At 42.4% G+C, this 25,448-nt stretch overlaps 1 protein-coding gene across 3 annotated transcripts in view; it reads left to right on the top strand.

The window, feature by feature from the left end:
- Window positions 1-1,929: 1,929 nt before the first annotated feature.
- Window positions 1,930-25,448, top strand: part of ADAM11 (ADAM metallopeptidase domain 11) — a 97,905-nt gene continuing 74,386 nt past the window's right edge. For all 3 annotated transcript variants that reach the window (XM_077460087.1, XM_077460086.1, XM_077460088.1), the window contains exons 1-3: window positions 1,930-2,168; window positions 15,398-15,585; window positions 24,293-24,369. In XM_077460087.1, coding sequence (XP_077316213.1) covers window positions 2,108-2,168; window positions 15,398-15,585; window positions 24,293-24,369 — 326 coding nt within the window. In that variant the 5' untranslated portion in view covers window positions 1,930-2,107. The remainder of the gene's footprint in view (window positions 2,169-15,397; window positions 15,586-24,292; window positions 24,370-25,448) is intronic.

Raw genomic sequence — 25,448 nt, 5'->3', positions numbered from 1 at the left:
AACTGCAGTGTGCTCACATATTTTGTAATAAAAACATATTTGCCTTTCTGAAGCTTCCCTCCAACCACTTTGCATATTATTTTATATATACTGTGATTCTGTACCAAATATGTTGCAGAAATCTCCCTCCACTGAGTCTGGCTGCTGCAGCCATTTAAACTGTGGGCAGCTGAAGCTGCTGCCTGTTCACTTCCTGGATTTGCATAGACACCCAAAGGCACACCTCTAGCCCTGCAGCTCTCATTGGCCCTCTTATGACTCATCGCCCCCTCCCTTCCTGGCAAGCTCTCACAAGAGTGAGAGAGAGCTGTGTATGATGTCATTAGCCTAGGCTTTTTACCAGACAAGAAACAGGAAGTGGGCTGTATAAGGTATTTACTGGCAGAAAAAAAATCTAAAGTTAAAACAACAAGGGCAGAAGATTTAGTAGCTGAAAAGTTAGTAGCTAAAAAACAGCTCCTTGCTTGCTTTTATCTAGCCCATGGAGCACTATTTTATTCAATGACATCAATGAAGGGCACAATTCTTCACAATGACACCAAGGTTGGGGCACAGTTCCTCCCAATGACACCAACAATGGGGCACAATTGCTCTCAATGATACCATCGATGGGGCACAATTGCTCCCTATGACACCATCGATGGGGCACAATTGCTCCCAATGACACCATCGATGGGTCACAATTGCTCCCTATGACACCATCGATGGGGCACAATTGCTCCCAATGACACCATCGATGGGGCACGATTTCTCAGGGCAGAGATTTCAACAATCCGTGAGAGGTATGAAAAAACTACATGAAGGACAGTGTTTTTTTACACAAAGAATAGCTCATACTTGGCACAGACTTCAAAGAGAGATAGTGAGTCAATTGACAATAACATTTTTTATCAATAAGGTGTAAAAAAAACAAAACAAAAAGCAACAAAGTGTTTGAAAGTTTAAAAGAAACACTAGAGATTAATATTTACTTAGTCTTGGGTCACACTGGCGCAAACTGAAAGTCACTTACAGTGGGACTTTGCCAGGTGACTTGGAAGCAACTTTAAGACTAGGTTCACATATGTTCAGTGCGAATTTCCCCTCTGTTTCCACTGTAAATTTCCAAAGCAGCCGTTCATGAATTTTTGGAGCGGCATAGCTGGTTGTCAAGGAGCGGGCTGAGAAGATGGCCACCGCATCATTAACAACAAATGACTAATCCACTGTCAGCAAGGTTCCCCATTGACAGCTGAATGTAAAAAAGAACCTGGTGTATGGGCCACAGTTTTGGAGACCACTGCTTTAGGTCATGTGAATTTTAGGTACGGTGCATAAAAAAAAAATGCTTACTGCATCTTTGATGCACTTTTTATGAAAACGCATGTGAAAATGGTAATGCACCTAAAACACATTGCACAAATGTAAACCAGTCCTTAGCGTTTCTAAACACGAGATATGCAAGAAAACCAAATCTTATCGCTAGGAATGCAGTATGACATGCATCAGGTTGCCTGTAATTTGAAGTTCTGTGCAGACTTCTCAGAGAAGCACTAAACCAATTATAAAAAGGTGGTGAGAGGTAGGGATGTTCAGAGGACTTTTATTTGCAAGGAAAAAAAAGTGCTTTGTCCTGGCATGTATCAAATCTTTACTTGCATCAGCTGTAAATAGAATTTTCACTGCCGTCAAATGCAATGCAAATTTTTTTTTTTTGTGTAGAAATGTTTTATACATATATAATGTTTTAATCGTTTTATTTTTTTTAACACTGGAGTTTTCCTTCTAATAAAATCTGTGAAATGCAGGAAGGAGATTGATGGGAGCACAGCAGAGTGCAATGTATGAGAAGGGGGGAGGGGTGGAGAGGAATACTGAAGATGAAGATGGAGGGGAGGAGGGAGGAGGAGAATGGTCCTCACGTGTCTCTATGTTAATACTGGATCTCCCCACACGCACACACTGCAGATCCAGCATCCCTGTGCACACACATCTCTGCACTACACACCCCGATGGTGACAGGCACACAAAGGACCCGGGCTGATGTCCACTGTAGCCGTGCTGTGTGTCAGGCTGCCTGCTGTCCCTCTCCTGTCCCCTTTCCCCGGGGCTGAATGGTTATGTATGAATGATGCGTCTAGAGCTGCTCTGGGTTGTAGCTGCTGTGATCTTTGCCATGTCTGAGCTGGGTAAGTATGATGCTGCAGGAGATGGGAGGGCAACCTGCCATCCTCTCCATCATTGCCTGAGACTTGAATGTGTCATATCTGCCCCAATTACCCCAATCTTTCCACCCCCGGTATGCCCATCTGCTGTGTTTCCTAATGCAACTCTGCTTGTGTCACACATCATCTTCAATTCCCAGCATTTCCATCCTTCACTCATGATCACTAGGGAGATTCTCTGCTTCCCTTCTATTCTCTATTGCTCCCCATGCATCAATTACTCCCCCTCTGCATCCATCCTCCAGCTTCTCTTGATACCCGCTATTCTGGAGCTATCCAATTTCCCCCCTTCCTCCGACTCCTCTCTCCAGAACTTCCAGACCTGATGGTTCTCTGTTCCCTCATTCCCAGGCCCACCATTTTCCTGTACCCCGAATCCCCAGGCACACCATTTATAGCCATAGCTTCCGCTTTCTCTGTACCCCTAATTTCTAGGCCCACCATCTCTCTGTACCTCCAATATCCAGACCCATGGTTTCTTTGTAACCATAATTCCCAGGTTCACCATTTTCCTGTACCCCTAATTCCAAGGCACACCATCTCTGTACCCATAGCTTCCAATGTCTTTTTGTACCCATCATTTCCAGACACACCATCTTTATGTACCTTCAACATCTAGACCCACAATTTCTCAATTCCCTAATTTCTAGGCCAACCACCTCTTTGCTACCCTAATTCTTAGACCTATCTCCTGCTACCATATCCTTGTGACCCCCCCCCCCCCCCCATTCCTTCATCTAGCTTCTGCTACCTAATTTCTAGACCCACTATCTTCCATACCTCTAATTCCAAGACCTATTATCTTTTGTACTCCCAGCCCAATCATCCCCTCGTAACCCAATTCCTAGATACATCTCACAAGTTCTAATTGCCAAACCGTCCATTCTCCTGTACCAAATTCCTGTCTTCCTGTTTCCACACCCTACAACCCAAAAAGTTGTTCTTTTCCTGTTGCCCTCATTCATGGACCACTTTCTGGTGCTCATGTTCTCTACATTTATAAATCCCATGTCTTAGTCCTCTCCCTAACTGCTCCATGTACCCTTCCGTTAATTCCTTGTTGCTCCCCTTATTCCCATACCTCAGTTTTTCATGACTTTATTTTCATTTTGTTCCTGACCACTCCTATCCCCGATCCATTTTCTGGCTAAACCCTCTCTGTACCCCAAATTCTTCACCCTTTAACCAGTTTTCTATCTTGTGTCTGCATCCAAATTTCCCTTTAGTAATAAAATACAGTTTGTGTGATTGCTAATTTAGCTCAGCCCTGAATTTATTCCCGATCCTTGACCTATGTCACCCTCTGTGTAACCATCCCTGTCTGTGTATCCCAAATTTTTCACTCTTGTAACAAATTCCTTTCTGTATACCCCGAAATCCTCTCCCTATGTATCTTCTGGGTTTCTCCTGTACCCCACATCCCCGCATTACACCCAGTTTGTTCGTCCATCATATGCTGCCACCCCTCCTTGTCCGGCGTAATTCCCTGATGTCTATACACAAGAGTCACCTGTGCACACTTATTGATTCAGCACAGGTCATGTAGCAAAAACATTAACGGTTAAAAATCAGAGACCCCCTCCCCCTTCCAAATTTGGTATTTTGGTGGGGGCAACTCTAGGCCAGCACACAGGAGGTATAGAAACCGCAGCAGATTCTGCACTGTTAAGCCCTTGGCAGGCGCTCAGGGTTGCCTTAGAAGCAGGTGTTAAGCTGCAATCGTTCCTGGAAGGAGCAGGACTCCCCTTCCTCCCCGCGCATTCTGTAACATCAACAGATATACTGCAATGCATCAGGTAGATCTGTGCAATGTTGGGAGGAGGGAGAAGAGAGGTAGCTGATTAGAGGAGCAGGGTGGCCGATTGTTAGAAGGGAGAGGAGGTCATCCTACTGGCTCTCCTGGGACAGTAGGTGATTGGTGGAAGTACAAGCTAGAATTGTCAATGGATTTGGTAGCTGAACAGGTGCTCTTACCTCTGATTCCTGGTCTGCAACACATGTATTTACATCCGTCTTTATAGCTGTTACTCTGCATCATCCTTCTGTTACTCCCTACACTTCCATTGCTCCAATTCGCTTCTTGCAGTCCTAGAATTATTCTTGATTGTTTTTGTGTGTTTTTTTGCAATGCAAATGTTTGTGGTACCGATCTTTTACAATTGTTATATTGCAAATGTTTTAAAGGAAGCCTATCATTTTGAGAAATATGGATGCTGCCTTTTGCTTCTTTCTCTCTGACAATACTGTGTACCTGGTTGCTATGTGGATCCTCCTGCCTTTGGTTTGTTAGTCACTGGCAGCACAAGGATGCAGATCAGGAGGCCTCTCTCTTCCCTCTAGGCTTAGACTTGTTGCAGGTTAGTCATTCATAATTGAAGCCAGAGCCAAGAAGCTAGTCTTTTTAGGAGGTTGACAATGACCGTATTTTACGTGTATGTGCAAGCAAAAATAAATAAGCAGTACATCTTTGCAATACATGCACATTTCCCAGTGCCTTTTCCCTTTTAAAGACCCTGCAAGTACAGAAAAGCATACCTCCCAACACTTTGAGATGGGAATTAGCCAATGTAGGCATAGGACACCCCCACCACCACCAAACCACCCTTAACCACTTCAGCCCCGGAAGATTAGGCTGCTCAATGACCAGGGCATTTTATGCGATATGGAACTGCGTCGCTTTGACGCTGTACCCAAACAAAATGTATGTGCTTTTTTTTTCTCACAAATAGAGTTTTCTTTTGGTGGTATTTGATCACCTCTGCGGTTTTTATTTTGTGCGCTATAAACAAACGAAGAGGGACAATTTTGAAAAAAAAAACACTATCTTTTACTTTTTGCTATAAAAAATATCCCACATTTAAAAAAAAAAAGAAGAGTTTTCCGCAGTTTAGGTCAATATGTGTTCTACGTATTTTTGGTAAGAAAAATCTCTAAACGTATATTGATTGGTTTTCGCAAAAGTTATAGCATCTACAAAATACGGGATAGATTTATGGTATTTTTCTTTTTTTTCTTTTACTAGTAATGGTGGAGATCTGCGATTTTTATTGGGACTGCAATATTGCAGCGGACTAATTGGACAGTTTTGGGACCATTGACAATTATACAGCGATCAGTGCTATAAAAAATGCACTGATTTACTGTATAAATGTCACTGGCAGGGAAGGGGTTAACACTAGGGGGCGATCAAGGGGTTAACTGTGTTCCAACTGTAGGGGGGATATGGCTGTCTAGGAGGAGAGAGAGATTGGTATTCATACTTAGTATGAACACACGATCTGTCTCTACTCCCCTGAAAGAACCAGGATTTGTGTGTTTACACGCACAGATCCCGGTTCTCGCTCTGTCACAAGCGATCGCAGGTGCCCGGCCGTCATCACACCCGACGGGCACCCACATTGGCTCCAGGCACACGCCGTGGGAGCGCGTGCGCCCCTAGTGGCCAAAAGGAAAAGTGACGAAAGGTAATGTTGATTTGCCCAGCCGAGCCAACCTGCCGCAGTAAAACTGCGGCGGCTGGTCCGGAAGTGGTTAAAGGAGATTTAAACAAAAAAATTTGTTAAACCCACAAGTGGTGTAGTGGTGGGGCAGCACAGTGGTGTAGTGGTTAGCACTCTCACCTAGCAGTAAGAAGGGTCGCTGGTTCGAATCCCAACAATGACACTACCTGCCTGGAGTTTGCATGGGCTTCCTCCGGGTACTCCGGCTTCCCACCACACTCCAAAGACATGCAGGTAGGTTATTTGGCTTCTGTCCAAAATTGACCCTAGTATATGAATGGGGACCTTGGATCATGGGCTCCATCAGGGTAGGGACCAATGTGAGTGCGCAATGTACAGGGATAGGGACAATTGTAGACACCTCACTCAGGTTGAACTGGATGGACTGGTGTCTTTATTCAACCTTACTAACTATGTAACTATGTAAGTGTTTGTTTTTTTTGTTTTTTTTTAACCACTACTATTCCTTTATACTGGCTTTTGGAATTTACAAATGCTGCAATTTAGAAATTGGTGAAAGGTTTAGCACTGGAAAACACTTTTTGAAAGATAAATAGTGAATTTTTTTATACAACTATATAGATCAGACCAAATAATGAACAAATGAGGAGGAAAGAGGGACTTCTTTCCAGATCAGGCACAGTCCCTCAAAATCAGGGATAGTTAGGAGCTATGGAAAAGTACCTGCTGACCTTCCAGAAATTCACACCGTTCTTCAGCCCTGTTTTGGTCTGACAACACACAGCATTTTTGTGGACTGGGTGTTGTCAGCCTTGCCCAGGGTTTTTGCTAATTACTTTAATCACTTCCACTCTTAGATCTCTACAACATAGTCTAATTATTTTGTAGTACAAGATGAAAACAAAAGTAACTGGATTCATTTTAATCCATGTAGAGGCCGTTCCCATTTGAGAGGAGTTGATCTAGTGATGGATTTCTCCCAAATAGGACTGTCAATGTCTTTGCTTGATCACTGCTTGCAGCCAATTGGCCTGATCAGGCCACAGCGCTGTCAAAATACAGTAGCACAGCAGAGAAATTCCCCCATCCACTATCACAGTCCCACTATGTCACTGATCACTGCCATTACTAGTATAAAATAATAAATAGAAAATTCCAGTATATATACCATTGTTTGTAGGTGGTATAACTTTCACACAAATCAATTAATATACACTTATTGGGATTTTTTTTTTCTTTTACCAAAGACATAAAGCAGAATACATATTGGTCTAAATCTAGGAAGAAATTAGATTTTTATGTTTTCCTTTTTTATTGGATAGGTTTTATACCCGAAAGTACAAAATATTATTTTTTTTTCTTAAGATTGCTAAATGACCTCTTTGTGATAAAACAGGGCACAGGACAGCTCCAAATTTCTGAAAAGACGAACCAGTATTTGTTTGCACTAATCAAACAAATATAAAAAATGCTTTCAATGGTATATTTAAAATGGTATGCGATAAAAATATTGGACAAAAGATCATCTTTTTTTATTTTTTTCGTATTGAAAGCCAATAGGTTACTGAAGTTACAAATATTCTCGTAAGGCAGAATACAACTTGGGAAGTGATGTCATGTATTGTATTCTTTTATTTCCAGAATACGTGGCCCCTGGTCACATGATTTTTATTTTTTTTTGTACTATATTATATTACAAGAGAATCATTAATTCTGTTATCCTTTCAGATATTTTCGCATGAACTATAGTGATCAAAAGCTGTGTACTAACACAGATTATCAGACGATCATTCTGAAAGCGGCATTTTTTTGTCCGATTTTCTCATCACGTGTACTAGGCTTAACGGTGAAGCCTTGTACACACAATGAGAAAACCAGACGAAAAATTCTGCTTTCAACGCGATCGTACAATAATCTGATCATTGGTACACAGCTGTTATATGAAATGTTCTGAAGGGGCAAACACGAAAAAAAATTCTCGTACGATACTAGATCGTATGATTTTCCTTTTTTATCAGTACAATTTTCACCCAAAAATACAATACAGGTACATCACATCACTTCCAATTTTTTTTTTTTTTTGTCGTACGAGAATTTTCGTACTTTAGTAAGCTATTCGCAGTCGATATGAAGACTAGCATGCAAAAAATGATTAGTCTGATAATCTCATTGTGTGTACTAGGCTTAACTATGCCCCCTCCCCCTACTGATTCTTACCTAATTTAGTCTGCTCTGGCCACGTGATCCGCATCTCTGGCTCCCCTGTGTCAGCTGCAGGGAAGAAGAGGGAGCACTAGCATTGGCTGGGATGTGGAAGACTTTGAGTGACGTCATGGTTCCAGGAATTCACAGCTGTTGTTGGGTCGATCCCTTCTCTTCCCAGCAGCCACCGCTCACTGATACAGGGGACCATGTGACTGGAGCAGACTAAAGATAGCTAAGTTTACACCTTGGGTTTTTTTTTTGGTTTTTTTTACGCTGATAGATCACAGGAGGGGGAACTAGATACTTTTAAAAATAGCTAGTGTTAGGCTCAAATTCTACTAAGAAGGAGTAAATAAGAGAAGTTCAGTGTTTGGGGTTTACATACACTTCAGGTAAGTCCATTAAAGGGCTATCTAACTTTTTTTTAATGTTTTATTCGTTTTGTATATAGAAGGAAATGGTTAAAATTCCTGTAAATTTAATTTTTGTCATCTGTGTCCCATTGGGGAAATTTCCCTATACAGTGGCAAGTACAAATATTTGAACCCTTGGAATTATGTGGTTTTCTGCAGTAATTTTGTCTTAAAATGTGATATGATCCTCATCTAATTCCCAACAATAGCCAAACCCTGTTCTTAAGCTGATAACACACAAACAATTCTAATTTGTTTGTGACTTAATTGTGACTTTATTGAACACACCCATTAAACATTGACAGTTTTGATGGGAAAAAATAAGTGAACCCATAGACTAATGTTTTGTGGACAAATAAAACCAAAAGTTGAATTATTCAGGAGGAATACTCAGCACTATGTGTGGCACAGCTTACCAACATCAAAACGTCATCCCAACAGTAAATTATGGTGGAGGGAGCATCATGATGTGGGCTTGCTTCCCAACCTCAGGGCCTGGACCACTTGCCATCATCAGGGGGAAAATGTATTCCCAAGTTTACCAAAATATACTACAGGATAATTTTCAGGGTGGCTGTCTGTCAGCAGAAGTTCAGTAGAAGTTGGGTGATGCAGCAGGACAATGACCCTAAGCATTAAAGTAAATCCACCAAACCTTTTGGGAGCGGCCCAGTCAGAGCCCAGGCCCTAACCCTATTCACACCAGTCACCCTACAAATGCATCTGAGCTGAAGCAGTTTTGTAAAGAGGAATGGTCAAAAATTCCTCTTGAGCATTGTGCACATCTGATCTAGAGCTCTTGAAGCGCTTGAAGTCATTGCTGCTAAAGGAGGCTTGACCAGCTATTAGCTCCAAGGGTTAATTGACTTTTTTCCTCCAGTACTGTGAATGTTTAATAGGTGTTCTTGCATAAAGATGCAAGCAATTATAATTGTATGTGTTATCCGCTTAAGCATATTGTGTTTGTCTATTGTTTTGACTTGGATGAGGATCATTTTATGGCAAATTACTGCAGAAAACCAGTTCATTCCAATGGGTTCACCTACTTTTTCTTGTCACTGTATATGCTGTCCTGTAGACACAAGAGGAAGTATAAGAGAGGGAACTCATCTTGCCACTGGAATGTGTATTTGTTGATTCCTCTATATTCTTATGCTGGTGATAATGTAAAAGTTTGCAATTCCCATTACTTTAGGTCTCCGTGACAATGGAGAGAGGAAATCTTTCCAGGAGGAACACAGATTGGAGTAAAAATTAGGGATTATAAAAACAATTAAAAATGGTTTTACAAATGTGCCATGTCCGAAAAATAGGTTCTGCTGTTTCTTCTGTTTCTCTAGTTCTCTTTATACTAATCCATTGGCTTCTGTATTTGAGTTATAGACCTGGAACATGAATGCTGATCAGAAAAGCCAGATTTAAGGCCTGTACACACAATCAGAAAATCTGAAGTTAAATTCCGTCCAATTAACGATCTGCTGATTTTGTAATTGTTAGTATGCTGCTTTGACAGCTGATTACGAATTTTCGTCAGACAAAAACTGGATGTGCAGGCTCCAAAATTTTTGTCTGATGTGCCCACAACGTCCAATTTTTCTTTTCATTGGTACAGTTTTCGGCCAAAAAAAAAGTCTGAAGAGCAAGACATGCTCAAACAAGGCATACTCAGAAATGAAAGCGCACATACAAGACAATTCAATACATTACGTCACTTCTGACGTTGAATTCTGTTGTCCGAAAATTTTCTGATGGTGAGTAACCTCTTCACTTTCGATTTGAGACTAGCATGCAACAAAAAAACTGATGAAAATTCGTCCATTAATCTGATCGTGTGTACAAGTCTTTAGGTCAAAACTTCCAATCTGCATGTTTGTTCTGGGTCAGTGTTTTGGAAAAGTCGCAGTATATTCTTCCCATTAAAGAAACTCATTGGCAGTAAAGTGGGGTGTGTTGGAAGAGGATTGTCTTCATTGACGATTTCTGCAGGTTAGCGTGACCACTGAACTTCTAGAGGGCATTTCCTCCTGCATATTGCCCCCTCACCATGTGCAGTAAAGGCAGAAGACTAGGTTGGACATTTTAGGCTTATTGTTTGCTTAGTTGAATAGAAGTAATGCAGAGTTCAAAAATGAAAACGAGAAGTAATTCTGAACAAAAAAAACACTTTACAGAGTTCCCATGCTCCTATAGCTGCCTATAGAGAACAGACTAATCCTAGAAAATTCAGAATTGTATACATGACACTTTCCAACAATGTTTCCTGGGCCAATTTCTCAAATAACAAGAACATTCTAGCTCTTCATTATAGGGTGCTATGGAAAAGGTAACTTAACCAGCCAGGTTCTTTTTTTTTTTTCTGCCTTTCAGCATTTGTTCAGGACTGTTGTGTGCAGTCTCCATATATTGTCTTCTAATGTGCACAGGCACAATAAACAACAAAGCAAAAATAGTCCATAGGACTTTGTGTGAGGTGAGCACAGGGGCCAATAAAATTAGAAATGAACGTGGTTACATAGTTGAAATCCTGAGTAATACATGGACATGAAAGCCAGGCTATTGAGAATGGCATAATGACAGATTGCTTAAAAACATTCATATGTGGTATTATACTGGATATAAGGAGTTATATACTCAACGTGTTTCACGAGCCACTGCTCGCTTCTTCAGGAGTAAATCTTTATATTCAGTATATCTAAAAAGCAAAGTATCAATTGAAAGTATATATCACAAAAAATATCTTTTTGCAAATAGAATCCCTAGAAGAGCCCCATACTTACAAATCAGCAAAGCCGAGGTTCCAAAAAGTGATCTCTCAGGAGGCAGCCATGGGATATGTCTGGCCCAGGAGCTGAAGGCGTGAAACCAACAGCAAACCACCTGGGGAACACTTGGGGGGCAGGCATGGCTCAAAGATTAAAGGGTGTTCTCTCCGTGGTTTGCTGTTGACTCCACTCCTTCAGCTACCAGGCTAGCCATACCTCGTGTGGCTGCCTCCTGAGAGATCACTTTTTGGAACCTCAGCTTTGCTGATTAGTAAGTTTGGGGCTCTTCTAGGGCCTCTGTTTGCAAAAAGATTTTTTTTGTGTGTGTATGTATATATATATATGTATGTGTGTGTGTATATGTATATGTATATATATATATATATATATATATGTATGTATGTATATGTATGTGTGTATATATATATATATATATATATATATATATATATATATATATATATATATATATATATATATATATATATATATATATATATATATATATAAAATATATATATATATGTATATGTATATATATATATATATGTATATATATACATATACATATACTTTCGATACTTTGTTTTTTAAATATGCTGCGTATAAAGATCTACTCCTGAAGAAGCGAACAGTGGTGTGCGTTGAGTATTAGATGCTTGTATAACTCCTTATATTAATTATAAAAAGACGTGAATGTTTTTAAGCAATTTGTCATTATGCTATTCTCAATAGCTTGGCTTTTACGTTCATGTATTTACTCATGAGTTAAATAAACTATGTAACCATGTTCATCTCTACTTTTGTAGGTCCCCCGTGCTCGCCTCACTCAAAGTCCCATGGGCTATTTTTGCTGTGTTGTATCGTTTAGGGATGGAGGTGTGTCACAGGTAGTACCAGACCTTTCTCTTCTTTTGTACGAACACACTAAAAGTCATACAGGTGGAATATTTCAAGATTTTTAGAGCTACAGCATGTGAGGCCAGTCCATAAAACAAATTGTCATGATACAATGCTGTGAAAATTACAATTAATAGGTTGTTATCTCAAGATAGGGCCTGTATAATTTGAACTCATGCTTTTGGAAACCTTTGCTAGCTTGGTTTTGATGGTGCAGTCTGTAGGGTGGCCACCCTCCTCTGTGCTGCATTTTTTGTGAATCTTATGCCGCGTACACACGTAGCAGACTATCTGGCGGACTTAGTCTGGCGGACTTCCTGGCGGACTGTCCGCTGGACTTTTCGAACGAGCTACTTGCCCACACACGGCACTTTTTCAGCGGACTAATATGGCGTACTAAGTCTGCTGGACTATCCGCCGTACTTTTGAAATGAACGGACTCGCCCACACGCGCGGAGGAAAGTCTGCTCATTTTGAGCGCGTCTCCAGGTAGCCTGGGCCAGCGAAGGAGGCGCCGCTGGCCCCGTCACCTGGTATGGACTTAAAGGGAAACCCCTACGCCGATTGGCGTGGGGGTCCCCCCTAGGTCCATATCAGACCCTTATCTGAGCATGCTACCCGGCCGGCCAGGAAAGGGGGTGGGGACGAGCGAGCGTTCCCCCTCCTGAGCCGTACCAGGCCGCGTGCCCTCAACATGGGGGGTGCCCCCCACCCCAAAGCACCTTGTCCCCATGTTGATGAGGACAAGGGCCTCTTCCTGACAACCCTGGCCATTGGTTGTCCGGGTCTGCGGGCGGGGGGCTTATCGGAATCCGGGAGCCCCCTTTAATAAGGGGGCCCCCAGATACCGGCCCCCCACCCTATGTGAATGAGTATGGGGTACAATGTACCCCTACCCATTCACCTGTAAAAAAATAAATAAAAAAAACACAACACACAAGGGTTAAAATAGTTTATTGCACAGCTCCGGGGTCTTCTGTCCGTCTTCGGGGGTCTTCTCGCTGGACTCCCCCTCTATCTTCTGCTAGCTCTTTTGCTAGCGGAGGATCCTGGCTTTCTTCTTCGCCGCCGCCCTCTTCTTCCGACTTCGGGGGTCTTGTCCCCCTCTTCGGGGGTCTTGTCGCCCTCTTCGGTTCTTCTTGCCGGGCCACCGCGCCTTCTAGCTCTTTTACAGGCGGTGGCCCGGTCTGCTGTCGACATCTTCTGTTCTTCTCTTCTTCTCTTCAGATGTTGCCTCGTCGCTGCCTCCGCTCACAATGGCAGGGACGCGGCGCGCCGCGACTTATATAGGGACGTCACCCAGATGATGTCCCCGTACATTATGATGTCACAGTCCCAGAGGAAAAGTCCGTTCATTTCAAAAGTACGGCGGACTGGCACACACACGGCCGGATTGTCCGCTGAAATGCGAGTCCGGCGGACAGATTGGAGTGCAAAAATACTTTCTTAGTCCGCCGGACTTTTGGGTAAATAAAAGTCCGCCGGAGCCTACACACGGGGGGATTGTCCGGCGGATTTTTCCACCGGATTGTTTGATCGTGTGTACGAGGCATAACATAGGCCAAGAATGCAAGCTGTGAACCCAATTACCAGCGGACATTGGTATTTTGGTTGTACTGTCACTCTTAGCCAGCCTTTCTCAACCAGGGTTCCTCCAGAAGTTGGATAAGCAATTTCTGCCTCTCTAATAAGTACCCGCTGGCAAAAATGAGCAATTTAACTACCTGTAGGCCTCAAACAAAGTGCAAAATATCCAGTGCTTTCCTGCACTCGGAGAGCTAATGCATTGGTACAGCCATACCCACATGCATGGACTCCTGCAGACTGTCGGTGTAAGCTGTCTGCTCATACAAGCAGGCAGTTATACACTGATGGGAAGAAACGATGAACTAGCTAGAACGCTCAACAGCACCCTAGTAATTCATTGAGAACTACAAGCCGACAGCTGCAAAGGCTGTCTGTACTTGTAGTTCATTTGTGCACAGAAATGTGACCGTGAGTTTGGGGAAAAGATCCCTTGTTCGCTGTCACTAGAGGCCAGGTCAGGGAATGGATGCAGCAATTGAAACATGGTTACATGTTCCACCCTAAAAGTGGGTGCAACATGTAACATGTTCCCAAAGGTGAACTTATCCTTTTTATAAATGCAAATTCTTTGACATATAAAAAGCTCCCTTATACATACATACATTATGTATTTTTAATCAATGTAACATGAAAGACTCCCTCATTGGATATGATATGAATGGAAGATTTAGTTAGGCCCTCACATTAACCAGTTTGGTAAATCTGAAGAAAGCTGTACAGAGATTGTTTGTTTCAAAGGATTATAAATTGTATGGACGGTTTTAGGCTGATGAGGACAATACAGAGTATTGAAATACATTTCATCACCATCCCTGAAATATTCAACAAGTTTTGATGAGCGATGATTTTTATACAAATATATATTTGAAATCAAATAGTTTTATTTTTTTCTGGATTTCTGCCAGTCACAGTCTGTGTCACGCCCCTCCAGCCTGTGTATTAGAATAAGAGGGAGGTGAAGCCTCCATCAATCTACATGTAATTTCCTGCCCCCATTGTGTTTAGCTGGATAGTGGGCATGGAGGAGGAGGGAGGGAGTGGGCTGTCATTTACCTCTGTGTATGCACCCACATGTGTGACACTATAGTCACATGGACTGTTAACATGTGATAGGGAGGAAATGCTCAGGGTAGAAACAAGCTGAAAACTGAGCATGTGCACAGCTTCCCGACACAGCTGCAAAATCGCTAGCTGAATTGGAGACTTGGACATATGGTGGAGATAGAGAACAGTAGGGTCAACCAGCTTTTTTTTTTTGCAGAATACAGAAAATGAATCCTATAGTGACCGAGTGAGTATAAAGCTTTAAAGCGGTGTTCTGCCTCCCAAAAGAAATACAAAATAAAAAGCCAGCAGCCACATGTACTGCAGCTGCTGGCTTTTAAAAATAGGACACTTACCTGTTCTGGAGTCCAGCAATGTCGGCACCGCAGCTGATGTTTCCATCAGCTGTCGGGTGCTGTCGCCTCCATTACGGTTAAGGGAACCTGGCAGAGTAACCTCGCGGCTTCACGCCAGGAACCCTACTGTGTATGCGCAAGGCCCCGCTCCTTTCTCCTACTGGCCCAGCGACAGGGAGGGGAGGAGGATGGAGCCCCACGGTGATGTCATGGGGACTCCCAGAAGTGAGAACAGGATACCTGTCAAAAAGGTGCCAATTGTGGCACCAGAGCAGGAGAGGAGACAAATGAGCCGAAGTTCCACTTTTGGGTGGAACTGCACTTTAAGTTGAACTCCAGCCAATAAACGTTTTTTTTTTTTTTTCTCTTTTTGTCTGGACTTCAGTTTTATGTAACCGTGGTTTGTTTCATATTAGATAAGAAATTTATATTCTTACAGTATCTCTCTATGCTTTTTTGTATTAGGGTTTCCTCTGGAGAACTCTTCATTCCCCACTGACACTGCTCAGCCTGAAAGCGTCACCCAATGGCACCGGACCCTGGAACTTCCCCAAGTCACTTACCCCAGCAGGTTGGTTGGGCGGACCTCAGGATCCGAGACCCCCAGATATCAACTGGACACCTGGGTCAGAAATGAGACCAGTCCAAATTTGGTAAGTGTTTACCGACCTAGCACAATGCAGAATGCTATCACTTAATATACTACTCGTGTTTTGTTATCTACGTCACATATGGTGTATGTGGACTTTTTTAGGTATGTCTGAATTTGGCTGTAGCACATCGACAATCTCTGATGGTTTCCTGTGACCAATCCCTAAAGGTTTTGTGAGAATTTGGCAGTCTCTTGTGACAATTTGACAGTCTCTTATGACTTGTTGCAATCATTTGGCAGTTTCTGTGGATGCGTTGGTAATCTCTGGTGGTCTCTTTTTGACTTGTTGGCAATCGTGTGGCAATTTCTGTGATGTGTTGATAATCTCTGGTGGTCTTTTGTGATTGGTTGGCAACCGTGTGGCAGTTTCTGTGATGCATGCATAATCCCTGGTGGTCTTTTGTGACTTGTTGGCAATCGTGTGGCAGTTTCTGTGATGCGTTGGTAATTTCTGGTGATCTCTTGTGATGCATTGGTAATTTCTGGTGATCTCTTGTGATGCATTGGTAATTTCTGGTGATCTCTTGTGATATATTGGCAATCTCTGGTGGTCTTTTCTTACACAGAGGCAGTGTCTCACAGTTAAATGTATAACTGGATAAAACGGTGTTGTTTATGCACCGGGTGTTGAGCGTTTCTTTGTATAGTTCAACAGATTCCACGTAGAGCTGATTCTTTTCTCCATTGGGTCCTTATATTAAGTCAGGTCGTAAAAGTACACTCTTTAGGACCACTTAGGTCAGAAGTCAGTTTACCATCCAGTATGTTTTTCTTTTGGGTTGGGGGAAGAAAACCACACCACTTGCAGGAAACCTGCATAAACATAGGGAAGACCTATAAACTTCCTATAGAGGGTGTCATTGCAGGGAAACTGATCACATGACTTGAGGCAAGACTTTCAGCTGCTTTGGCACCATGTCACCTATGTCATCAGGGACACAAAGGCAATAAAAAAAAAAAAAAAAATTGTAACAAGTAATAAGTTTGTTGTTCGTAGCAATAGGTGAAGAATTGGCTTTCAATTTTTGACTTGCAGTATAAACACATAAGATCTGGAATTGCTAAGGACAACACCCCCCTGTACTCAGAGTTAAAGGTCAGCCTCAGCTAAACCATTTTCCTATGTTTGCTGATTAGCAGTGAGATTGATCTCTCTCAGAATTCTTATACATGCTGAAATTGGCCAAATGTTATGTATGAAAAGTACAGCTTTTGAAGTGATCGAATGATAATCTGATCATTATTACACAGCTTTCGAAAGCCGATCACGACAGTTCATGCAAAACTACCTGAACGGACAAACACGGAAATTTTTCTAGTATGATACCAGAACAAACTAATTTCATTTTAATCGGTACAGTATTCATCTGGAGAAAAATCAGAAGACCAAGGCCATGCGTGCTTGGAAACAAAAGAATACATTACAATACAATACAACACATTACATCACTTCTGAAGTTGTATTCTGTCGTACACATTTTTTTGTAACTTTTAGTAACCTCCTCTTTTTTGATAAGCATCCAAAAAAAAAAAAGACGTTAATTCGTCCAATATTTTCATATTGAGGCTTTAGACATGAAAAAGATTTTTCATACCAAATTTTGTATGACCATTTTATTATCTTGAAATGGGGAAAATAGACATTCTGTAACTAATGCCAAGAAATTCCAGCTCTACAGATAATTTTTTTCTGGTGCTGTTTGCCTATGAAAGATTGCTTGAAAACTGCCTGCTTCTTCAAAACAGATGTCTATGGGTAGTCATTTTACCACAAAGGCCTACCTGATTACATATACATATAAATATAAATGAACAATCTAAGCACGCAGCAGGTATGCAGACATGTGATCTCAGCACAGAGATCCCCAAGATATACAGTGCCAAGAAAACATATGTGAACCACTTGGACTTACAGTGGTTCTAAAGCCTGAAGTTTTTTTTACCTTGATGCATTTTCTGCATTAAGGTTAAAAAAAAAAAACCTTCATTATGCAGCCACTCCCCTATACTTACCTGAGCCTGATCTCCATCCAGCGATGTACACGAGAGCAGAGGCTCTCTCGGCTTTCTCCCTCCTCATTGGTTCACACACAGCAGCAGGAGCCATTGGTGAGGAATTTTTGGTCCAAACAAACTAGTTAAAGTGAAATGAAACCTGGAGATCAGCATACAGCAGTATTAAAAAACAAAAGCAAACCTTTATTATATTGCAGCTTACCAATTCCTAGATGCGATGGCTGCATTATTTTTTAGGCTTTCTTTCCCTTATTTTCACCTGGTGATCCTGCCAGTAAGTCGTCTGTTTTTGAACCGAACAAGCTTGTAAGGGGTAGGGGGTGGTTGACAGTCCACTGTTTCCCTCCTCGTTGGGCACCAAACAAGGGTCACATGAGAAGCCAACCCTGTGGGTTCTTCTGAGCTATGCTAGGGACTTTGTTACAGGGTCACTTTACATAACCAACACATGGAGTACCTTTTACTATGCGTTGTTTTCTCAATACCTTGTGACAAGTCTGAGGCTGCTGTGGAGTAATAATCAACCTTATGGCTGACCTCTACACTTGAGGTAAACGTACACCATGTACACTGCGCTGCAACTGTTCTCCAGTTAACTCTCAGTTCCCCATGACAATGTACTGTACACCTTCACAGTAACATGCATTATGGAGAGACCCATAGAGGCCTGCCCATAACCAGCTGTCCAGCGTTTTCCACTACAATCTCCAGTAGCAGAGTGGGGCCCCACCATGCACTCAGTGTAGGCTCCACACATGCACTCACTTAGCTCTCAAATTTCCGTACCTCTGTACAGAATGGGAAACCTCTGTGGTGCAATTCACTCCCATTGCTATTTGAGACAGATCACGGGCATGAGGGGCGCCAACATCTCCCTCGCTGCTAGAGGCCATGTCGCCTATAACGGGGACACGCTACTGACAGGCTGCTTGTTACACTTCCGTTACTCTTGATGGCCACTCATGGCTTCGCATTACTCTATACCGATGTCTTCATACTCCAATGTGTTAAGATACTTTTTTTAGGTGTGTGTGTGCCGGTTACTTCTGATACACCTCTTTAATCACTTCAGACCAACCAGGGACAATGGTTCAATACTTTATTTGGCAAAAGTGCAAAAACAGACATTTCAGAGTTCGTCAGGCAAGACGCTATACTTTCCTAGTTCCCTAACTATAACAATAGGCTGATGTGCTGCCTCTGCATACCTGCAAAAGTGCATTCCAGTATTCATAGTGCTTTACAGGCTCTCTCATGCAAGTGTAGGTCCTTCGGAGGTATACTCCAGTGCTGGAGTCTTTAGAGCGAAGCCCAAGTTATAAGTCTCTGTTGCATGCCATGGCAGACAAGTCTCTCCAACTCCTATGAGCCTCTTCGGAAACCATCCCCTGCGAGACTCACACTTAAGGCTGAACCCTGTTCAATAAGTGTCTCCTGTGGAACCACTGACAACTCCCCTGACTCCCACAGGGGACTTTCTCGGACCAGGCCAGTGTCCCAATTTATATCACACAGGCAAGTGGGCCAGACTCAGACAGGAAACCCCCCCAAAAAGATCAGGAGAAGGGGCAAAACATGAACCACACTAACTAGTTTTGTTGCTTTACGTGGCGGTTAATATACAGTAGGTATGTAACAACCACTTCCGTACCCTTGATTTGTCCTGTAAACCATGGCTTTAAAAGGGTTGAAATCGGCAAACAAGCTGTGATCTTGCTATATGGCTCAGGGCTATTTATTAAAAATGATCTGGGCGACTTTAGAACTCTGATTTTTATATTTACGCAACTCATAATATCCCCGGACCCTCCTCAACTCCCACCCTCCATGATTTCCAAGCTCTCCTGCTCCTCCTGGGAACCAAAGACCACAAAAACGTTGTCAGGATGATGAGCAGGAGGAACAATCAATGTTCTTTGCAGAGTGCGAACCTACAGTAGATGCAGTCAAAATCTTGGCTGCAAAGCTGAGTAAACAGCAGATCTAGCGCTCTACAACATAGTGCCCCATCGACTTACGCAGAGGGCAGAAGAGGTATTTGGGGATTATAGACTCCACCGCCAGAATATAGATTTATTAGCCCCTTTCTGATTAATCAATGAAAGTGTTCAATAAATAAAAAATAACACACACACACACACACACACACACACACACACACACACACACACACACTCTCACAAAAATGAACACACCCCTCACATCTTTAACACTTTGCTACAATGTAAAGTAGTGTGTGTACAGCTTGTATAACAGTGTAAATTTGTGTTTGGGATCATTACTGTGTTGAAATACTGCCCTGCAGCCCAGTCTCTGAAGGGAGGGGATCATGCTCTGCTTTAGTGCCATGTTGAACTTCCAGTGATCAGTATGAGAGCGTGAGAGCGATATCACCAAATTAGCACACCTGCTCCCCATTCACACTTGAGACCTTGTAACACTAATGAGGCACATGACACCGGGGAAGGAAAATTTTAAATTGGGCCCAATTTGGACATATTCACTTAGGGGTGTACTCGCTTTTGTTGCCAGTGGTTTGGACGTTAATGGTTGTGTGCTGAATTATTTTGAGGGGACAGCAAATTGACACCGTTATACAAGCTGTACACTCACTACTTTACATTGTAGCAAAGTGTAATTTCTTCAGTGTTGTCACATGAAAAGATAGAATAAAATATTTACAAAAATGTGAGGGGTGTACTCTTGTGAGATACTGTGTGTGTGTGTGTGTGTGTGTGTGTGTGTGTGTGTGTATGTATGTATGTGTGTATATATATATATATATATACATAACATTTAAAAGCACCCTTGCTGCCCCATGCACACCTACAAACATAATCGCCTACAGGGGGCACACACTTTTTTGTAAACAATTATGTAACACATATTTGGCATCGCTGTGCGTGCCAAAGTGAGATAAATCCTTTTAGCTTCCTCATTTAGACTTAAAGTGGTTGTACACCCTCCATATACCTAGTGAAGTGACTGACCTCAGGTGATACAGAGGTGAAACAAATCCTCCTACATAAGTTTTACTTGTTTATCTGCAGTCTTCTTTTCCCTATACCCCTTCAAGGGCAAAATCCATGTTAAAATCCTTCTCCATCTGTTAGTATCACAGAGGAGGGGACAGAAAGATGCAGTTACACTGTGTGAGAGCTGATTGGAGGAAAGGCACACACAAACCCCCCTCCACACAGCAAACAGGAGTGATAGAAGGCTATAGAGCTGTGTTCTGAATAGAAAAGCTGTGCGCTGAGCTCCCTCCCCCATCACAAATGTATCTCATATGTGAGGAAATCTTCTTAGAAGTAACTCATGCTGATAACAGAGGAACAAATCACCAGAGAGAAATTACAAAATCTAAGGCTGCATTTACACCCGTATGTTCTCAGGAACGCATGCAAAAATGCAGGTCACGCTTGCAGTATCATTAATTGTAAATGCGGCTCGCAAACACATGAGGCTCAATGCCAGAAAATGTCCCAGAGCTTCTTTTGGTGCATTTGTCTCAGGTATGCAGACGTTCAAAAAATCTTGTCAAATGCAACACGGCGGTATAAATGGTGCCTTCATCTTTAGATTATGAGAATAAATACACCATGTAAATTGTATGTGTCAAGTAGATCATCTTTATTTGTAGGCACTGTTTGAATAGACCTGTTTTCCTACTCACATTCAAATATGTTGAGTGCTAACATTTTCCATGGGTCTATACTTAGTTTTTTACATGATTGTGAGGGATGAGCTGATGGAGAAAATAAAAGTTTAGTTGTTAGGTGGAGGCAGGAAAGGCCTTTCTGAAGAGAAGGATTTTCAGAGATCATCTAAAAGTGGACAGAGTAGGAGATAGTCAGATAGATTGGAGTCAGGAGTTCCAAAGGATGGGAGAGGCTCTGGAGAAGTCCTGGAGGTGGGCATGGGAGGAGGTGACAAGGAAGCTAGAGAGCAGGAGGGGAGATACTTATATCTTAGATACTCCAACCGTGAAATCTCACTGCCATAATTCCCAACTCTGTTTTTAGGTTTTTGGGTCTTCCTGCCCACCGTTATGTGTTCCAGCTGCTCCTGTTATATTATCCTCAATATCAAATAATTGAATTTCTTATATCAGAAATATCAAATTAAATGTAAAATTATGTAGTACCCTTTATAATGGTCAAACCCATTATACAGAGCTGGCATCTCAGAGTAGAGGGCTTACCAGGAGAGTCTGCAATAGTCCCTAACAAGAAACTGTCAGCTAGTTAAACCAGCGGCGGCTGGTGCTAACAAAAATTTGGGTGGCATAAACTGAACCCTCCAGGTCCGCACTCACCAGAGGATGCCTGGAGACTGAGGCTTGCCTATAAACGGAGTCCTCCAGTGGTCACGGCTCCCCTGATATGTGGTGGCTTCCGTGTTTACCTGCTCTTCTTTATGGGTTCCAAATCTTCAGCCTCCTGTCCTGATTGACCAGGATGAGAAGCTGTAAACCGGAAGAGACGCGATGGCGAATACTGATTTGCTAAAAATTTGCAAGTGGGAGGGTTCTGAGGACAATGTAAACAAGCCAATTGGAGCCTCAGGCTCTAATCACATGCTTGTAAAAAAAATTACGGACCTAATGGAAACCCATTAGTCCAGTGCCCCACACACTGCAATGAGTGCACACACAGAGAACAATTGATTTTTAAATAAATGATAATATGACTCACATTTTTTTACTTTAAGATGTTATGGACTGGCCATCACTGAGTTTAATGCTATAGCATTTTCCAGGAATGGATTTCTGTGGACTGATCCTTTAAGCGAGGTATATGTAACATTAGATCACCTATAAATAACTGTATTGCATTATTCCGCATACTTAGTCTCAGGTTACACTAACCACATCGGAAGTATTATAACTGGCTAAGAAAGCACTTAGTCTGGGCTGTAATTAGGATCCCATTGATATCATTTGATATTGCTACTGCAGCAAACTGACCTGTGTGCTTAGACACCAAATTGTTACAAGGAGAGAGTTTAATAAGAACCTAATTTCCAAATGATCTGTCTAACATCAAACAGATCATTTCTAATTCTGGTTGGATGGTCATCAAATCTTGCAGTATATGGCAGTTGTTAAATTTGGCACTACCCCCACCTCCTTGCAAAGTTCTGAAGTTGGTATCTCGTGAATTGGGTTCAAGCCTGGTTTTTAGTTTTAGTGGTCACTGAGCTGTACCTCCAGAGCCATGAGCTGCTGACATCCTTCCATATAGAGTGGGTTGTAAGGCATAGTGGGTATAGTGTAAAGTAGATTCATGGGCGCCATACACTTCTTGAATTCAAAGAGATTTTATTTCTCTTGAACAGAACTTTTGAAGAGATGGTTAGGGCCAGGACACCCTTAGGCAGTTGCAATGTTAATTTGGCAGACTCTGAGACTTCTACAGGTAGACAACCATGCAGGGAAAGGCATCCAGCAAGACTCCACATCTGCATATGTAGGAATGCTGTCTCTTATGGCAATGGTTTTTTAACAGTTTCTAACACAAAATGTAACGGTTTCTTCACTTCCACTGCAATCACTTCTTGTAGTTCTTCAACCCCCTGAGCTCCCAGTCTCTCTCTCACTAGACTAGATGATTCACTGCCACTGAATATCTTGAGCTCCTCCAATCTTTACTGTAGTATCTTCCTCAAAGCGTCACCCCCACTTCTCTGCTGGGTCCCTAGCTTGGCACTCCAGATACTTCTCAGGCTTCACCACACCTGCCTGCTCAGTGCCTGGTTTGACACACAAGGCTGCTCTGCATCACCTCCACTGACTGGGTCCCTGGCTGGACATCTGCTGAAGTTTCCCGATTCTTCACTGTCCCCGGTTGGTGAGAATTCTGCTCCGGTACTTGCTACAGCTACTCACAGTGGTCCCTGGTAACAAGTTGTATGTCCCTTTAGTGGCGACAGCTTCCCCTCTACCTCTGACCATGACAGGTTCTCTGGCTGGCAGAACCGTCAATTCTGGTTGGACTGCAAACCGCAATCCCAACCCTGCACTGTTCTCTTGTTTATGGATAGGCCCTCAGACAGCCTAGAAGCCAGATGTCCATGGGATAGGCCCAAACTCTGGCCTAGCAGCCCGGGCAATATGGCACATGTCCACCCTGACAGCCATCCAGGTGGCACAGAAAACCAATCACCTGACTCCACCCAAATATATATAGGTTCTCCCAGCAGGCCAAGGGATTCAAGAAAACCCCTGCCCATTGGCTGAGATACCCCATATACTCCTAATCTGTCCTTGCTTTGCCCTTGTCTTATCTAATGCCACCAGGTACCCGGCCATCTAGTAGCAGATGGGAGAAGTGCAGCAATTCTAGACTTAGGGTGAAATCAATTGTTTCCTAACAATATGCCAAGTTAACTACACCTGGCAGGAAAAATTCAGGAGCAACCCTGCCTAAACATCAGGGTGCTACATAAGGATACAGACTGCATTCCGCTTCTCTGCACTAGAAGCATAAAACAGCTGTGCTGATTGGTTGTTATAAACTACTCAGACAGTTAATTTAGACCTTGGAAAATGTAAATGAGTAAATTCCCGCTCTCCAGTTGTGTATCTTCATATTTAATAAACAGCGTAAGGGCGATCCACAAAGTGATGAATCTTTTGCCAACTTTTTTCCTTTCGGTTTGCATTATCCTTTTCTGTCTCTGTATTGCAGTCAGCCCATCTCGCCAGAGTCAGTTTCCTGGTCCCAGCGTTTAAGAAAGAGCTTATCCTGGACTTGGAGCTAAAGCAGTAAGTACTTTCTATCATTATACAGTTATGCATTCATCCACAGGGCAGGCGACCATATGCACCTTCCACCTGTACTGTACTAAGATGAAAGAGTCCCAGAAACGGCAGATTGTGATGCTACAGGGCTGATGGATGCTTTATATTATACAACACCGGAGTAACTGGAAATGCAACAGCTAAATGTTACCACAGAGGTTGGAGACACGCAGTGACTTCTGTGAAAAAAAAACTGTGGTGGATTTTCCCAGGACCTGCACGGGACAGCTGCAGATCAATAAAGTGTCTGTTGAATGCAACGTGCTGTATACTATATACTTCAGACTGCTCCTCTCTGTGCACTGTGCTATTCAGTACATTCCACACTGTACCTCTGTGTATTGTGCAGTATATAATATACTTCACCACGCTCCATCTCTGTACACTCTGCTGTAATTACACATTTTACATCACTCTACTCTGTGCACTGGGTTGTACATTACTGTATATACTCTACATCACTCTATTCTGTGCACTGGGTTCTACATTATATACTCCATGTCTCTCCTCTCTGTGCATTGTGCTGTATATAATATACTCCACTCTGTACACTGTACCATACATGATATACTCTATACTGCTCTTCTTTGTTCTCTGTGATTTACATTATAGACTCCATACTGTTTCTTTCAACACAATGTGCTATCCATTATATATTCCACTCTGTACATTGGACTGTACAGTAAATATTTCATATCACTCAAATGTGTGTGTGCTGTGCTATACATTATATACTCCACATGACACCACTCTGTGTGCTATACGTGACATTTTCCTCATCACTCCACTCTATACATTGTATAAAGTATACTGTATGCTCTTCACTGCTATATTATTATTATTAACGATTTATATAGCCCCAACATTTTAAGCAGCGCTTTACAATGTAGAGGGGGGACAACACAATTACAGTACAGTTCAATACAGAAGGGACAGGAGGGTCCTGCTCATAGATCTTACATTAGAAAGCAAGGGAGTGGTGGTACAAATAGGTAATAGATGTGGGGAATGATTTAATGGGGTTGTTAGGTTGGTAGGCTTCC

The sequence above is a fragment of the Lithobates pipiens genome, unplaced genomic scaffold (genome assembly GCF_037356315.1).
Source record: "Lithobates pipiens isolate NorthernLeopardFrog02 unplaced genomic scaffold, aLitPip1_a1.2 Scaffold_28, whole genome shotgun sequence".
Lineage (NCBI taxonomy): Eukaryota > Metazoa > Chordata > Amphibia > Anura > Ranidae > Lithobates > Lithobates pipiens.
The sequence above is the reverse complement of the archived record's forward strand: the minus strand, read 5'-3'. Positions and strand labels throughout refer to the sequence as shown.